Genomic DNA, 19,300 nt, shown 5'->3' with positions numbered 1-19,300 from the left:
AGTTTTTTAAAGGTTAGAGTTCCCTAGAAACAGAGCCCAAGGCTCTGTGTGATCTACCGCTGGGCCCTCCGGAGGGGAGTGAGGGCAGCAGGTACGGAAGCAGCAGCAGCTGATGCGGTCTCGGCCGGGGTCTGTTTCTGCCTGACCCCAGGGGGCGCTCTGCCGCTGTGAACTGTACTATAGGGTCAGTTTCACCTTGAAGCAGCATACTTGGCAATGTCAGTGGGAGAGGCATAAGCTCCCTGGAGAGGGGGCTTCCTTTCAGCTGGGGGCAATTTTCTTTCTTTTAATGAAAGACCTCCTACACAATCTTCATCTCTCCCTGTGGTTTGCTGCTGCTGTTGCTAAGTTGCTTCAGTCTTGTCTAACTCTGTGCGACCCCAGAGGCGGCAGCCCATCAGGCTCCCTCGTCCATGGGATTCTCCAGGTAAGAACACTGGAGTGGGTTGCCATTTCCTTCTCCGATGCATGAAAGTGAAAAGTGAAAGTGAAGTCACTCAGTCGTGTCCGACTCCTAGCGACCCCATGGACTGCAGCCTACCAGGCTCCTCCATCCATGGGATTTGCCAGGCAAGAGTACTGGAGTGGGTTGCCATTGCCTTCTCCGAATGCTTGCAAATAGCACTACACCTGCTTTGATACAAATCTTTGATGCCTAGAACATCAAATGCATCAGGGCATTGTCAGAGACACAACTGTGTAACAAGCAGCTCAAAGAGACATAATGAGACATGCTGCATGATCCAGTACCTGACACAGCCCCTAGATATTTCTCAGATGAGAAATCCCTCTTCCCAATCAGTGTTCCTTTTATGAAGACAGTTTTCAAAAGCAGAGGAAGTTCTGAGCTGTTAGCAACCATCGTTCACTACAGCTGGGAACTGGGTGCACCAGACGGTAGAAGCAACTTGGGTGGGCACCAAAAGGATTCACTTTAAGGATCACACAATGTCTATTTCTTAAGGTGGTTATGGTGATGATGAAATGAAAGAATTAATGCAGTTTTTTAACAGTTTCTCGCTTAACAAATGTTTGCACAGGTTCTTGAACACCATTTCTCAGGGGCACTATTCACAGGATGGACGTGGTAGGTTTGTATGTTTCTCACAACATTGCTCCAGTATAAATCAGTAAGATGAAGGAAGGTCCTTACTGTGATTTGCCCAAACGCACCATGAGGTTAGTGGTAGCTTACATGACTACATAGTATTTTATTTAATGCTAAGGAAACACTTAATGTGACAGAGCTCGATCTTAAAACAGTCTGCATTTTATGGACTTATTTAATCAATTTTAGAATATGCATTTAAAAATATGTTAATATTCTAAAACTAAGATGCATCATACAGTCAATGGATAGTCACAGTTTGTTGGTGCTTTTCCTTTTTGGCACTCCATGAGTAACGGGATACCTGAAAATGGATGGTGCCTTAAATTCAATGAATTATCATTTATTTAGACCTAGATTAAGTCATGGTTCACATGTTTCCAATCCTTGCATGTGAACTTTCCACTTCTGGGAACAAAAATAAGTTATTATAAATATTTAGCAATGTCAAGAGATTCAGATATAATATATGCCATGAATAACAACAGACCTAAATAGGAAATGGAATGTCTAGTGGATAAACATTGATATCAGAGTAATAATTTATGTTCTTAAATGCTAAGGTCTTTAAGGAATTGAAATATGCTTCCCTTTTAATAATGGATCTATTCTCCTGACATTCAATTCCTTTTGAGAAGGAGGCCAGGGAGAGAAACAGGTCCATTTGTTTAACGGTTTCCCTCAGGCCCGAGTGGACTCATTATGGTTGCATAATGACTTATTATGTTAAAATTTATAATTCTAAGGAATCACTGCTGTTTTGGTGACATATTCAACCCCACTTCTTTAAAAAATGATGTGCAATGTGTCAGCTATGGCAAGTTTAGGGACAAGGTTCCAGGTGTTCTAACGTATGATTAAAAACAATCCCACTGAAAGTACTATTTTTTAAAAAATCTGTGGATAAAAGGCTACTTTTTGAATATGTCCTTGAACATAAAGAAAATGTCCATTTATATAAGGAAATACATAGCACTCATAAGCAAACCATCCTGATATAATCACTGCTAATATATCAATACAAATACCCACTTTTCATCTATGCATTTGTGTATTTTTAAATAATATTGCAATCATGCTCTGATTTATTTTTTTCTCGTTTCATGTGCGAACATTTTATTGTGTCTTATGGAATGAAGTCTATAAACACATGTTTTCTTTTCATACATCACTAAAATAATTTTTGATGCATATTTTATGTGTTATTTTGGTGAAATCATACATACACATTCCTTTCAATTTTCACAAAGTGAACAGGCTTCTATAGCTACCACTTAGACCCAAATCAGGATATTATCAGACCCCAGAGGCCTCTTTGTGACTCCTGCCCTTGCACCCACCCTCAATGTAGAATCCAAACCGTTGTTTCTAAGACACAAATCACCATTGCCTGTTTTTGAACTTTATGTAGCTGGGATCATAAAGAATGTGCCCTTTTGTGCCTGTCCTCCCTTCTCCAACACTATGCTTATAAATTTTATCCATGTAGTTCTGTGTAATTGTAGTTTACAGCTACAGATGAATCCTATTTTATTCTGTCACTAAACCACAACTTATTTCTCCACGCTCTTGGTTATGGATATTTGGGTTGTTTACAGTTTGGGCTTCTGACCCGTAGTTCCGCTTTTGGTGTACATTTCTGTTGTATATCGGGGCCAGTATGCTACATACTGCTACATACTGCTCACTTTATTAAAGAAAGCTCATACCAATTTTAGTCCTAGTAGTTTAAGAAACTTACTGACTATAAAGTAGTTCCAAACCGTATCATCATTCTTAAACACTGTGTATTCTATGGTCAAAAATAGTCCATATTCTGCATTTCTAAAACATGCTTTACTGTGGGTACTTCAGGAAGACTGCACTCCTGTTCATTGGGTCACATTTCCAACATGAAACTATTCCTTGATTCCAAAATATATGAAAGTATGTTATTTTTTATATCAACAAGGTCCTATCTGCCAAGTATGGTTACGTCTCTGTGATTACATTACGTAACATGAGTTGAACCAGGATATATCTGTAGATGGTTTTAGAAAAGAAATACCAATCATGTTATATTTCAAAGATAAAATTTCCTCCCCTCTAAATACTTACACTGTGTAATATTCAGGTGCCTAAATCCTTAGAGGGGAAGATGGTATTTACCTGTTAAAACACTCTGAATAAGATCTTCTGTTTTGGCAGGTGCCTTTACAGAACCTAAAATAAAAAGACAAAATAAATAGCTTCCTATAACTTTTAAAATTATCTTCTTCCTGTAAAACGTTTGGCTCTGGTCTCTAAGTTTCTTTATTACAGATTACAAATTCCTGAAGACAATTATCCTAAAAACATTCTAAGAAATGTCTTCATTTTGTAATTTTGGGTCAAACAAGTTAAATGTGAACCTATATGCTCCATTTATAGAGAGAAAGGACATCTCTCCACTTTGAATCAAAACTCTGTCAACAAATTCGGTTTTGACAATGCTACTGCCACCTTCTGGCAAAATCAGGAGTGACAAGTGGTCTTTTACCACTGGTAGGTCAGCGGGCAGGAACAAAGTTGCAGGCAAGACCTACTGGGTGCCAAAGTCACTGGTCAAACAGGATAGTCTCATGGTCTTAAAGTCTCTCCCCCTAAGATATTTATTAACTATAAAGGGGAAAAGTACAACTCTAAGTGGAGGAATCAGGCAGGTGGCACCTTAATCAAGTGACCCACCATGAGGTACAGCAACATCAGGTGTTCCTGACATGATGCTCTGAGAACAGCATCGCTTCTGTGACATTCCTGTCCCAAACGCACACCTCCAATCTAACCGTGAGAAAACACTGGGCCAATCCAAATTGAGGGGTCATCTACGGAATAACGGACCAGTACTCTAAAAGTGCACAGGTCATGGAAAAATGAACAGCCTGAGGGACTGTTGCAGATTCAAAGAGGCTAAGGACACATGACAATTAATATAGTGTGGGATCCTGAGTTGGAACCTGGAACAATAAAGTCAGTAGTGGAAGGCAGGCGAAGTTCAAAGTCTATGGTTTAATTCAAGGCATTATGCCAATGCTAATTTCCTGGTCCGACTCTGACCGATGTTAACACCAGAGAAGAGGGATCCATTTTTGTAATGTATTCTGTGTTATTTTAAAAATGATTCTGTAAGTCAAATGATTCTAAAACATCCAGTTAAAAAAGTCAAATGCTAAAATGCTAAGTTCTCTCTTACTCTCAAAAGCACAAGGTTATTCGCTATTTAAATGACTTATTCATATTCTAGAAACACACAGTGTTTGTGTTTGGTACATAAAATCTCCATTTGAAAATATCACGTCTTGTTTATACTCAAGTCACTCCTTAATATTATTAATCTCAACAGTCTCCTTTCTTAAGTGGCCTCAGTAGGAGCAAGGAGCTAAAGGGAAGAATTTTAGGATCATGGAGAATGGTGTCAGTTTTGCCTTCACTCTTCATTAGCAACGTGGCCTTCAAGAAGGAACTTATTTCTGCAATTTAAACCTGCAGTTTATTCATCTGTACTGTGGGGACGATGGTGGAATCAGCCCTCAGAGGCCAGTTCTGAGAGTGAAATGAGATAATCCATGTGAAGGGCTGAGCACGCTCAGCACGTGGTTGGCACTTAAAATTAGTGAAAAGTGAGTTGGAGAAAGACGGGAAGGAATTCTTGGTAGAGACTTAATTTAGTGAAGCACAACTAAGAAGGTGCTTCTAAAGCATAAAGTATAAGGTGTTTGAAGAACCCCTCACACACCCTGCCAGCAGATGGACCAACATCCATCACTAAATGAAGACACGGGGAATCTGGGTGATATTTTGTTTTGGTTTCACAAGCTACCGGCAGAGCTAGATGAGCACTTACGAGTCTCCTAGAGGGACTTACGAGTCCTTCTTTCTTCCTTCTGCTATTCATCCCTCAGCAAACACTTCTGGACTGCCTCCTAAGCCCCTGTGTCTCCCTTGCCTGATGATGCTAACCCAGTCATGCTGCCCGCTTTTAGTGTGGACAAACTAGAGGCTGCTGGTTACGCAGTGCAGCTCTTTCCTCGGAATGTTTACCTGGAGCCGGTTGGCTGTGCAGAGCCTGGGAGGGTGGTTTGGGTGTCAGGGACGTCGTGTGATTCACCCCGTTTTCTGCTGGAGTTGGCCTGGCTTCACTCGGAGCTTCTGATGGTGCTTCCCCAGGATCAGCCTAAAATAATAGACATATTTTCATTTTCCACACCTCTTCCTGTTCTTTTGTTACCTTCTGAAACCCACAAAGTTACATTTGATGCCATTTCCGCAACTCATTTGGACTCTGAAATATCACATTTGAAACTGTGGAAAGCAGGGTAAAAACAGCATGGTTTTGAACCATGATTGTGGTAGGTTAATTGTATTAAAGTCCCAATATCTATGCCTTCCTGTGTTCTGGCCCTTGAGTGTGTCATCCCACATGACAGTGGAATTGAGCATGTGATTTGCTTTGGTCAGATGAAAGAGTAGCAAACTTAATGTAAGCAATGGATTGAAAAGCCATGTGCAAATGTTCCTTCTCTTTCTCAGACTCCTGCTATAGTCATGGAGCATGAGAATCCACGTGAAGGTGAGCTGAGTCACATAGGCAAGGACATCCTGGACCAGGCAGCCCCAAGCTGACCATGGAAACTTAAGTGAGTCCAGCTCAGATGAGCTGAGACTAGTCCGGATCAACAGAACTGCGCAGCTAACCAAATGACTCATGAACAATAATAAGCAGTTGATGTTGTAAGCCACTAAATTGGAGGACTATTTGTTATGCAGCAGTAACCAATTGACAGTGGTTATAAGCATTGATTTTAGAGTCAGACTTATCTGGGCTATCAGGCTCTGCCACTTATTAATGGTGTGATATTGAGCAAGTCACTTAACTGTCTGCCACTCATTTTTCTCATGTTTATTGATGAGAATATGTATTGGACTGGCCAAAAAGTTCATTTGCATTTTTGAAACACCTTACAAAAAAAACAAACTTCTTGGCCAACTCAATATGTACTGGGGATTATAATATTATCTACACTGTAATGTTGTTTAGAGAATCAAATAAGTTACTATTTATAAAGTGCTTAGAATAATTCCTGGCACAGAGCATATATGTGCATGTTAAAGAGACAAAACATTTAAGCTTATATAACACTACTAATGAATAATAGTAACAAATACATTAACACCTATGAAATCTCGAGACTTCCCTGGTGGCTGAGATGGTCTGTCTACAATGTAGGAGACCTGGGTTCGATCCCTGGGTGGGGAAGATCTCCTGGAGAAGGCAATGGCAACCCACTCCAGTATTCTTGCCTGGAAAATCCCATGGATGGAGGAGCCTGGTAGGCTACAGTCCACAGGGTCGCGAAGAGTCGGACACGACTGAATGACTTCACTTTCACTTTCTATGAAATCTCTACTGCATTCCCTGTAGCAGCTAGTCTGCTATGCACTGTGTAGAGCAAACATTTAATGTTTGATGAATAAATGTTGATCTTAATAAAACAGTTGCCTCCATAATTATGTACCATCTCAGTGGTGCTTTCTGGGGTTCTACAGTTCTTTTCTCAGAATTACCTTCTGAGTTCAGGGCAGATTTTCCTGACAATGAGGCTACCCCAATGCTCTACTTTGTAGTATCATTAAAAATATAATTAGGAAATGGCCAGAAGTCATTTGGAGCCCAATGTTATGATATTTTGTCATGTAATTACAGAAAGCAGGTTGTCTTACAATAGCATTTTTAGAAAATGTAAGATGAGAATGAAAATAATTACTCTCATTGTAACAAGTGGCTTTTTAAAATTTATTTTAATTGGAGGCTAATTACTTTACAATGTTGTAATGGTTTTTGCCATACAAGTGGCTTTTAATCTGTCCCCCCAAAGCATCTTTAAAACATGCTCCAACACTGCTTTTGGTGATGGATGGCGAACTTATTTTAATTCAGTGAACAATCCCTGTTTACCTACCACAGCCTGCTCTGCTCAGAGCTGTGACGCTGAGGTGCAAGAGATGTGCTGGGGTCAGTGGTGACGATGGGGCAGGGAGGCAAGAGCCTAGGCCTGTGGATCTCATGATACAGAACGCTGGCTTCTGAAAGACAGCTGCTGCGAATGGGGAAGTTCTGGTGTGTTTGTGTTATTCAGTTACATCCATCAGGAAAATTCTCATTAGAATCATGATGCTCAGGAGGGGATTGCATATTTTTTGTTCAGCAAGAGACTGCAACCTGAAGGATTATGGTTCCTAGAGTGCATGGAAATGCTAAGTGTTGCCAGATTTTAAAATGAAGGAGATTTTACCTTAATAAAATGGATTTCCTACTTCACTTGAAAAATCATATAGGGCACCACTGGACCTGCAATGTCAATCTGGGTGAGAACAGAGGAGTTTCTGCTCCTTTAGCACAATTCCATCTTACTCATTTACCTGCCTTGGTCCTGTAGTCACTGGGTTTGCAGGAGACACTTGAGAAGAATGAAGTATCAGAGATGTTTGACCACAAAATTCCTAGAGAAAGTGTATTTACATTGCACAGAAGAGAGCTGAAGTAAAGGGAGTGCTGGAAAGAGGACTGGGTCATCAGCAAAGTTACCCCCAGCTTTGTCCTCTGGCTTGAATACTGTGAGGGAAACTCTTCCGCCTCCCAGTTGTAGGGAGTCTCCACAGTCATCAAACTCAGCCACCTGGGAAGTAGGGACAGAAGGTGCTCTGTTCCATGGGCAATCTGGAACCTGTTTATATCCGGGCAGGTTTCTGGAACCATGTGGGGAATAAACGATTTTTTCCGGTATGACAGCTGGCTGATACCAGCCGTCTGGAGGAAGACAGGTAGGAGGACAATTTTGATGGAGCAAAGAATGGAGGTAGTGGGAAGTCAGTTTCCATGAAGGCAATCATGTGTGGCTGCTTTTTGGCAATTAGGAGGAGTGTCAGGGGCACTCAGGCTGGAGGCATATTCAAAATGAACGCAGAAGGCTATTTCACCTATATCCAGTTTGCAAGTATTCCATGGAGATGCGTGCCCTTGGGAAATCAAGTTCAATAATTAACTCTAGTTGAGATGCAGGAAATAGAAACCTCTGCTTATCAAGGGTGTGTCCAAAGCCCTTACATTCCAGAAATTGATATAATGTATGAATTCAAAGACATTTTTTAAAAAGCAGATACATGTTGGCTTTCTCTTAAGAATCCACCTTGCAATGGAAGGGACACTGGTTGGATCCCTGATCTAGGAAGATATATTCCTTGGAGCAACTAAGCCTGTGCACCGCAATGACTGAGCTCACGCGCCCAGGAGCCGGTGCTCTGGGGAAGCCACCACAGTGGGTCCCAGATACAGGACAACGAAGCGAAGCCCCCACCCCTTGCAACTAGAGAAAGCCCGTGTGCAACAAGGAAGACCCAGCACAGCTGAAAAATAAACAGATTAAAAAAAAAAGCAGATTAACGTTGAGGAAATATAACTGACAAAAATTTTGTAGTTACAACTGAGGATCAAGAGATCGTCAAAGCCTGGAGCTGGATTTGGGGCAAGCTCTGGATAAACGCTTGGTCAGGGGGTCCTGCTCCAGGCAGGGCAGGCTGCATCGCATACATAATCCCAGGGTCACGTGGGGCCCCTCGCATGTAACAAGCAGTTGATAGAAATTATGGAAATGAGCAAAGCAGACGAGATGGAATGCCACAGGCCGAAGCGAGGCTGTGCCCAGACCTGGAGAAGGAGCCGCTTAGAGCAGCGGCTGCTTTCAGCCCGGGCTTCCAGGAAAGTTGGAAAACTGCATTTTTGTCAGGTGTCTCCCATCTTAAAACCACCGAGAAGCCAAACAAGCTCATCCTCAGAGTGCTTTTGGATGAGAAGCTGCGCACCTGGGCCCTGCGCTCGGAGGAGAGAGCTCGCCCAGATTTCAATCGCCGGAGTCAGCTGTGGGCCCACACGACGGCTGGAAACCGAGGGGGCGGGGCCACCTGCCTGCGGTCCCCGCCCACTTTCCTCATGGGGCCAGCAAAGGGCAGAACACTGAACGCTAAGGACTCGAGGCCCCTTGTGTAGACTTACTCTGGTCAGAGACCTCTTAGGGTTTCCTGGAAACTGATTATAAGCTTAGTGAGAATTTATAGTGGCATAAGCATCAGACTGATGCTTAAAATATGTTGCCAACGAAGGGCAGTATATACAGATTTGAATTGGTATCTCCCTGATGAAGACTGATCGTAGAAGCGACTGTAGATCACCGTGTGCCAGACACTGCCACATATGCCAGCTTCATCTCAGCCATCAGGGGAGGTAGTTCAACTCCATCAGACGGCAGAGATTAGTTGTTCAGTCGCTCAGTCGTGTCCGACTCTGCGATCCCGTGGGCTGAAGCATGCAGGCTTCCCTGTCCTTCACCATCTCCCATAGCTTGCTCAAACCATCAGGGGCATTCAGTTCAGTTCAGTTCATTTCAGTCGCTCAGTCGTGTCCGACTCTTTGCGGTTCCATGAATTGCAGCACGCCAGGCCTCCCTGTCCATCACCAACTCCCAGAGTTCACTCAAACTCACATCCATCGAGTGGGTGATGCCATCCAGCCATCTCATCCTCTGTCATCCCCTTTTCCTCCTGCCCCCAATCCCTCCCAGCATCAGAGTTTTTCCAATGAGTCAACTCATCGCATGAGGTGGCCAAAGTACTGGAGTTTCAGCTTTAGCATCATTCCTTCCAAAGAACACCCAGGGCTGATCTCCTTTAGAATGGGCTGGTTGGATCTCCTTGCAGTCCAAGGGACTCTCAAGAGTCTTCTCCAACACCACAGTTCAAAAGCATCAATTCTTTGGCGCTCAGCTTTCTTCACAGTCCAACTCTCGCATCCATACATGACCACTGGGAAAACCATAGCCTTGACTAGATGGACCTTTGTCGGCAAAGTAATGTCTCTGCTTTTGAATATGCTATCTAGGTTGGTCATAGTAAGTGTCTTTATTAAGACTTTGTTAAAAGTCATTAGTAACTTGCTGGAAGCCACACTGTTAACAGGGGCATTAATGTTTGAATATATGTTACAGTCTAAAGTCTAGGTTTTTCTACTGCATTAGTTCACCCTCTATTCTGTTAAGAGCAACTTAAGCAACCATAATAGTAACTTACTCTATTGATGAGATACAGAGATGTATAAATGTAAACATTATTCTCAAAGAGCTTACTCTGTTGCAGTAAAAAATCATTTGTGTATTAAAAATGTTAAATAAAGCAGCTAAACACAAGAATTGGGGGGGACCCCAGTACAATACTATAATTTCCAATATCATTGAAAGGTTTAATAATTCACATGAGATGAAATGCCAAAAACAGATCCCTTGCTCCACTCACAAGCATAAGTGGAAGGCAATACTTGTGACTTTATTTCTCCCCAGTCCAAATCTTCTTTTTCATGAGTTAGAATGAAATAAACCTGCAATCCTTTCTCACTGCACTGGAAATTACAATAGCAACAAAAGAACTAGAAATATTTTCTCAATTTAATGGCAGGACTCTTGGGATCAATTAAATTTTCAAGGAAAGAAGTTTCAGAAGTTTATTTCAGTTGCACTAAATTTTGCTTAGGTGAGTAGAGAAAAATGAGTTACAGCTCCAGTGACCAAGTGGAAGCATTACACTATTTTTTCTTTAAAAACATGAAATAGTAGATGTTTTTAAAGCCAAGATTTTATAAAAAATATTTGTATCCTTCCTATTTCCAATATGAACAGAAAAACCTTAAAATATAACATAAGTGGATCAGCAAGAAATATAACTAGAAAGACCATTTTTACAAGTTTTAGAGAAGGAGGAAAGGCTACGTGGAATGTTAGCTAAAAAGACTTCAGTCCCAGGCATTAAAAATTGGGTCTGACGATGAAGCAATAGAGAACTAGGATTTAGGGAATTTAGTGAGGAGGTTCTTATGGTAAAGTAAAAGGTTTTCCAAATACCAGATGTGTGACTGGGCTATTGGTGGTGTTGGGGTTCTGCCTGAGTCATCTAAAAATACAAAATTAATTAGCCTCCAATTAAAATAAATCAATTAATTAAAAAAATTAAAAAAAACACAGTGCCTTCCATGTCATTGTTAGGGTAATACTATCTTCATTCGGATGCCGGATGGGTGACGGCAAGGGCAAAGTCATTAGTGTCTCTAGAATATTTAGGTCAAGCTCATAATTTCACCATATAGAGATCTAGTCCACTCAGGATTAATTCAGGCAGTGGAAGTGGCTACATCAAAACCAGTCTTTCCCTTAAGAAAGAGCTTTCTTAAATATCTGTACAATTGGTATCTTAAGTTTATCTTGCCTGAGTAAAATTAGATTATGTATCTGCCCTACATTTCTAAAACCTGTACCCTGATGTATGTGTTCTAAAGCACTGAAGGGATGATGTATGTTAATATTTGCAGCCTACTTTTAAATGCATCAAAAGTCAGATGGAATAGTGAAAGAACAGAGGGCAGCCCACCAGGCTCCACCGTCCCTGGGATTCTCCAGGCAAGAACACTGGAGTGGGTTGCCATTTCCTTCTCCAATGCATGCAAGTGAAAAGTGAAAGTGAAGTTGCTCAGTCCTTAGCCACCCCATGGACTGCAGTCTACCAGGCTCCTCCAGCCATGGAATTTTCCAGGCAAGAGTACTAGAGTGGGTTGCCATTTCCTTCTCCAGAGGATCTTCCCAACCCAGGGATTGAACCCAGGTCTTCTGCATTGTAGGCAGACACTTTACCATCTGAGCTCACTAGTCATCTCTAATAACCACATTAAACTGGTAGAGCTGTGGAAAATTTATCTTTAATTAAGAACTTTTATAAAGGAATACTATACATTCATAGAAAATGTGCTACAATGATGACCACCAAAAATGTTAACCTGAGCTGCAAGATTACTGAGAGGACTTTTTGTTTCTTTATTATGTTTTAAAATTTTTATACACCATTTTATTTAGAGAAGTAACTAAAAATATTATAAAGCCTTGTAATGACTCAGATTAGGTAACTTTCTACGACTTTACTCACCCACGATCCTGATTTATGACTTTAAAAGAGACAAAATAAATTCAGCAACTCAAATCTATTATTCCTTAATTTCCAATTATATACTGGAATTATATATATATGTAACTATATATATTTTTTTCACATGATCTGAAACAAATGTCTATTGTTCAAAGCAATGGGGGAATTTTAAAATTTCCTACTTTTTTGGTTTGTCAATTACTTATGAAGATAATTTATTAGACTATTACAATTCTGGGAATATTTTATAGTTCAATAATGTCTTTCATTTTCAAATAGAAATGACCTTTATAACTACCAAGTTAAAAGGATTATACTAAAAAAGTCTTTGCTGCTAAAATAGTGTCTCCAGTGTCTGCCATGTCCTAGATAGAATTTTCTTTTGAGAAAACCATAGTTACTTCTTTTCAGTGGCCTCGTTCAACAAACTTACATTATTGCAAGACAAGATAAAGGGCATGCTGGTGTTCAAAGGTGTGAAATGCCATTTTTCTCCCAGCATTATATGGTAAGGGCAAATAATTTTTCTTCTTGAGCTTTAGAAATGAGGTCAGTTAAGGGTTTAGACATTTCAAAGGAAAAAAATAAATGTATTTTCTACAGGACCATGTCAAATTTATGCAATTCAATGTGAAATTTATGCGATTCAATGTTTCTAAAATTATTTCTAAAACTGAAAATGTTCAAATATTATTTGCGTGTAACCAACAGTATACATTTACTGAAAATCCTTATGACCATCATTTTAGACGAGAAACGAAAGTAATGTTGACCTAAAATTCTACTTCTGTATTCTTGTATCCATTACTGTTACATTCTCCACAAATAGCTTTTATTTTTTCAAAAAATCAAAGTATAGTTGATTTACAATGTTGTGTTGGTTTCAGGCTTACAGTAAAGCATTCAATTATATACATGCATATTTCAGATTCTTTTCCATTATAGGCTGTTACAGTTCTGTTTGCTATTGTGTTGTCTATCTATTTTATATATAGTTGTGTGTATCTGTTAATCCTAAACTCCTAATTTGTCCCGCCTCCCTTTCTGTTTGGTAACCATAAGTTTGTTTTCTACCTCTGTGGGTCTATTTCTGTTTTGTGAATAAGTTCATTTGTATCACTTTTTAGTTAAGTAAGACAGAAAAAATAGAAAATCACATGATATCACACATACGTGGAATCCAAATCGCTTTTTTATATGCTTTGAAAGGACAGTGACGTAAAAGATCTGCAGTCTCAAAGGCCTTAGGTCTCCTACTCTGCAAAGTGACATTTTTCTCATTAGAGAAATGGTCTCTGTTTCATTACAAGGCTTTTACCTCTATTGCTACATTATATAAGCTGAAATTGGTGGTGTCTTGAAATCTCTTCAAGTCAGAGCTTACTCCTTGGAGAAGATGGCCAATATCTAGGTACAAGTCGATGATATAGAAAGTATTGTTTTGAAATAGTAGCAAAACATAATTTTATCTGAAAATGCTTTCTTTAAATACCTATTTTTTTTAGAAAATAAACTGCATCCAGTTGATTAAAGAGATTCCTATTTTCTAATTAGAGAAGGCTTAATAGTAATCTAATTATATCTCCATAAATTATCTTTACTGTGAATTATATTTTATGAAATATGTTATTAAGTTAAAGTCAGTAGAATAGAAAAGAGTTTCAGAACTTGGAAACCCATTGATATCTAAGGAGAGCCTTTAATTTCATATTGGGGTTTATATGAGCAAAACAAGAAATTCCCTGAAATCTCTAGTCTTAATCTTTTCAAAGGCCATTACAAAGAAAAAAAAAACACTATTATCTTTGAAGAAACACTGAAATTAAAGATGTAACTATTGTCAAACATTTAAATTCTAGTTCCCAAACAAACAAAAAAAATCAGAAAGCGTATTCAATCTTTAATTCTAAAACAGCAGCTATTTAGCATTGTGGGATTCCTTATTGGCAGAATTGTACTTGGGATTCTTGTCTGCGTGATAAGTTGAGAGGATGTTCTCAGGCGAGAACTGCAGGGAAGTAAAGAAAACAGGCTGAGACAGGGAAACAAGATAAACCCAGAGTGGTTTCAGCTGGAGTCTAGCCTCAGCCTGATCCTATAGCGTGGGGGGTGGGGTGGGGCATGGGAGCTTGAACTGCAGCATTGAAGGTGCCCATCCAGCAGTGAAAGACCTGGGCTGTTATTCTACATGCGACAGTCACAGGATACAGTCACCTCCTTGAAAGAAGAATCTGCTAGACATCCCCAAGCAAGGCAGTTCCTATCAGCCTAGGCCAGGCTTCTGGAGAAATGTGCGGCTGTGAGCTGTTTTCAGCCCACCCTGCAGCAGCCCTGCAAAGGAACTCTGGGCTGGTACCAGCAAAATCTGCTTAGAGCATGGATGACATGCTTGCTCTCTCTGTGCTCTCTGGACCAGCCAAGCAGTGAGTGCTCAGACTAACTGCTCAAATTCAAGCAGTAGGCCTAACTGGTGGTGTCTTTTTTTTTTAAGTGGTGTTTTTTTATTCAGTTTTTTAAAAAATTAATTAATTTATTTAATTGCAGGATAATTACTTTACAATATTGTGATGGTTTTTGCCATACATCAACATGAACTGGGCTTCCCTGGTAGCTCAGCTGGTAAAGAATCTGCCTGCAAAGCAAGAGACCCTGGTTCGATTCCTGGATCATGAAGATCCCTGAAGAAGGGATAGGCAACCCACTCCCGTATTCTTGGGCTTCCCTGGTGGCTCAGACAGTAAAGAATCCATCTGCAATGTGGGAGACCTGGATTTGATCCCTGGGTTGGGAAGATGCCCTGGAGGAGGGCCTAACAAACTACTCCAGTATTCTTGCCTGGGGAATCCCCATGCACAGAGGAGCTTGGCAGGCTACAGTCCACGGGGTTGCAAAAAGTTGGACACAACTGAGCAACTAAGCACAGCACAGCAACAACATGAATTGGCCACAGGTATACAAGGAAAAGCTTTACAGACAGGTAAAAGCTAAGTGGCTTTTAACATATGAAAAAGAAACATATGCTAAGCATAGGTGTCAAATATACAACGTTGGAAGTAATTCATGTCTACTGTTAGATGTACTTTTCCAGAAGTGTAAAATTTCCCTGTAACTCCATTTTCTGCATACAAAGAAAAATATTATTTATGAAACTTTCCAGGCTAACTTTAAATTTCATCAAACAGGACAATATATTTATTGGTTCTATAGAATATGATGCTTGCAGTGTAAATAAGAGCCTGAAAAATTTTTATTTTGACATTATTTTTCTTTTTTAAAGAATATTTATTTATTTGACATGCAGGATCTTCATTGTGACATGAAAGATCTTTCACTGCAGTGCATGGACTCTCTAGTTGTGGAACACAGGCTTAATTGCTCCTCAGGTATGTGGGATCTTAGTTTTCTGACCAGAGATAAAACCTGTGTCCCCTGCATTGCAAGGCAGATTCTCAACCACTGGACTACCAGGGAAAACCATATTTTTCTTTTTTTCCTTTCATTTTCTCTCATGTTCAATTAACTCGACATCTTAGATCACAAATTTCTAAAGTTCTATACAAAATAAACGAAGAAATAATCATAAATGTGCTATAAAACATACTTATATGATGTTTACTGAAGATCTATTTAAAATATTAAAGTATTCAAAACATCCAATAATAGAGATTAGAAAGATAATGTGCAGCTATGTAATGGAAGATTACAAAGTTATTAAAAGTCATGTCATAGAATATTTTATGACATGGAACTGTTTGCATTAAGTGAAAATAAAAGGTTAAAACACAGATTGTGAATATTATCCCATTAGATGAAAAAGTACTAATTGTGCATAAAAAGACTAGCTGCATGTACACCCTATATGTACAGTGTTGGGTGTCCCAGGTGCCACTAGTGGTAAAGAACCCACCTGCCAATGCAAGAGACATAAGAGACATGGGTTCGGTCCCTGGGTCGGGAGGATCTCTAAGAGGAGGAAATGGCTACCCACTCCAGTAATCTTGTATGGAGAATCGCATGGACAGAGGAACCTGGCAGGGCTACAGTCCATAGGGTTGCAAAGAGTCAGACACGACTGAAGTGACTTAGCACACATGCGTGCACGCATGTACAGTGTTATCTCTGTCTGGCTTGGGTGTTTGGATTAAAGGTGATGTATTTGGGATTTTTCATTTCTCATTTCCATTTAAAAAATTTTCTGTGACAAGCCTAGGTTTCTTTATTCTTTTGGAATAAGAAAAAGCTGATTTAGTAATATCAACTTGAGTAGACTTGCTATTAAAGTCATCCAAACAATTTTCAAGGTTTTTTCCTATACTGATAATTCTCCAATTTTCTCATCTGTTTCCCTGAATCTATCCTCTGAATATTCAAGTGAAGTATGAAAATAGCTAGTTTTTATCACTATTTATAGTGTTTATGTCATCCCCAATAATCATGAAATTTTTCGGTCTACATGGAAACTTCATATTTTCTCTTAAAATAAACACATCAAAAATTTTATTCAACTCATTGATTAGTGACTAAGTCAATCAGATGACAAGGCAAATTCACCAGGATCTTGAGGAAACTTCATATTTTTAAACTTCACTTCTAATATTTCTAAGCTCTTTCTTACTTATTGTTTGCATTGTGGCATCTAATTTAGAATAACACACCAATTATTTTGGGAATATATATTATAATACAGAAATATACAGTAATAATAGTTGCCACTTTGCAGCCTATACTACACAACAGGTACTGTGTTAAGTAACTTTGGTACTGTAAGAAATCACAAAAGCGCTTTGAAAACCCTGCACTTTAAAGACAAAAGAAAACAACAAATGACTTGATGATCAACTTCTTTTCTACATGTTTTATTCACCTTTAATCAACATGAAATGATCTAGAAAATTTCCCCTGAAACAGCAAGATGTCTACTGTTTAATGTGGTCACAAAAGACGATGCTGGTGGTGGCCACAGAATGCCAAAAGAGAATGAAATATGAAAAATTCAGGGTATCTTCTAGATGTTTTGGGAGATGAGGCTCAACTCCACCAAAGTGGTTTTCCAGTGTTCTCTTTTCCTTTCCTGAGGGTGAAGTTATGTAGGAAAAGCTAGCAACAAGATTCGGAAATCATGCTTCATGCCACACACAAGACTAGAACAACCCTCTCACCTCTTTCTTCACTTCTTCTTCATCTTCCAGGGTCAAAGCAGCCAGTTGTTTAGCTCTCTGCTCCATCAGATTCACATATCGGATTGGATTTGACAAAGCTTCAATCACGTCTAAATAGGAAAGAGACATTTTAGATTGATGGTCCTGGAGATACTGATTATCCACCATGAATCAGTCTATCCATCCATCCCTCCATCCACCCATCCAATCACCCATCCATCCATGTATTTGTTCATCATCTCTCTACTTGTCCATCCATTTACTGATTCACCATCCATCTTCTATCTTTCCATATACCCATATAACTATCTACTTATCCAGCCAACACTTTGGAAATGGACAAGAGTCCACTGGCTGAACCTCAGGAAGAGAGAACTCAAAGGTCATCTCTGAGTCAAACTGGACAAGCTCCAACTCAGGATGTGTCAGTGCTCCAAATTTTTAAGTTTTATTTGAGCATTTCATCCAATTCAGAAACGGCCCATAAATTTGTCCTGTTTCCCACACTGGTGATTCACAGGGGAGACATTTCCCATAACAAAAGCTGCTTTATGGACTGTTGAAACAACCCAATGATTTGGCAATATGGGTATCATTTGAACATGATGCTGTCTAGCTGGAATGAGTTATGGCTGTCGTCTTCAGATTGGACACCCGCTCCAAGACTGCCATAGTCTCCACCACTTCCCAGGATCTTCCACTCAGGTACCTTGGCACCACAAGAATTTAAATGTATGATTCCAGGCTGACATCATCATAAGTTAATTTCTATAGTTTACGATTTCACTCATAGAAAAGGTCAGGATTCTAAAACTGGCTGAAGGCAAATTCACTGCACAGACCTAGATAGTAGGTCTGTATATCAGCTACCTGATACTACACAGTACTGAACTCATGAGAATAATATTACCAATGGATAAAAATGCTCAATAGTTTATTGAGATTTAAACTAAAATTTATTTACAAAGGTTTGATGAATTACTTCTAAACATGCATACAAACAGAGGTGATTCTGAGGTCACACTCTCTTGCCTTTGTTTAGTCCAGTTTTCTTTCCACTGAGTCACAAAAATATGGATGACCCCAGATGGAGATATCCTTCCAGGTTAGGTGGTTTACCTGCATATGTGTCTGGGACATAGTCCTTCACCTCTATGTAGACAAAGAGGGCTGGCAGCATCAGAGGCTGGTTCCTCTCGTTCCTCAGACAGATGTAGTGATAGCCTGGGGGGGGTGACATGATACTGTGCATCATAGTTTCTTATAATGCAAAACATCTACTCGATCGGAGTACTTATTTCAGGTAACTCTGGATGACCAACAGCTTACTTCTACCTCATCTTAATCATATGCTCTTGAGTGATAGGGTATTATTTTTCTCATCAAACAGGAAAATAATGTTGACTCTGATTTTTTTTCTCCCTTTCCAACCATGTTTTTCCCCACAAGAGAGAATTTGAAACCATGTGTCATAGACTGAATTATCAGTCCAAATTTGTATCCTGTATATGATTTCTTGATTTGGGGGTTAGCCTGTTTGGACAATGGGATGTTAGATGTGTACAAGCAGAGTCTTCACACACACTTGCAGATACAAGCGTGCATCCCACTGGGCTGCCATGAGATGCCTGGGAGTGCAACTGCTTCTTCACCTGGAGCCCCTAAGTGAGCAGGTGTGGGAAGCCCACAGCCTCAAGCACAGTTGCACAGCCAAACCTCACCAAGCCCTACCACTCCACAGACCTGTGAGCACGAAGATGAAACACCTCTTGTAAGCCTTTTAATTTTCAGGTAGTTTGTTACACATAACATCTGGCAAGAGTTGACTGGCCTAGTAGTCATAGCGCATCACAAAAACATAATATTGCCAGGTTTAAATATATAATCCTATAATCCTTTTTACAGAGTAAAACACCAAAACAACAAATAGCTTCCTATATTGTTCTTTAATAATCTTATAAGGCAGTGATGATTTTCTTTACAACTCTGCTAAAAAGTT

The 19,300-nt window shown here is 39.7% G+C and overlaps 1 protein-coding gene across 2 annotated transcripts in view; it reads right to left on the bottom strand.

The window, feature by feature from the left end:
* PLCB1 (phospholipase C beta 1) overlaps positions 1-19,300 on the bottom strand; it is an 863,926-nt gene that overhangs the window by 133,329 nt on the left and 711,297 nt on the right. For both annotated transcript variants that reach the window (XM_018056908.1, XM_018056909.1), the window contains exons 22-25: positions 18,421-18,525; positions 17,302-17,411; positions 5,168-5,300; positions 3,257-3,310 (exon numbers count right to left, since the gene is read on the bottom strand). In XM_018056908.1, coding sequence (XP_017912397.1) covers positions 3,257-3,310; positions 5,168-5,300; positions 17,302-17,411; positions 18,421-18,525 — 402 coding nt within the window. The remainder of the gene's footprint in view (positions 1-3,256; positions 3,311-5,167; positions 5,301-17,301; positions 17,412-18,420; positions 18,526-19,300) is intronic.

This window comes from Capra hircus, chromosome 13 (genome assembly GCF_001704415.2).
Source record: "Capra hircus breed San Clemente chromosome 13, ASM170441v1, whole genome shotgun sequence".
NCBI lineage: Eukaryota > Metazoa > Chordata > Mammalia > Artiodactyla > Bovidae > Capra > Capra hircus.
Note: the sequence above shows the minus strand (reverse complement) of the source record. Positions and strands in the feature narration are given on the sequence as shown.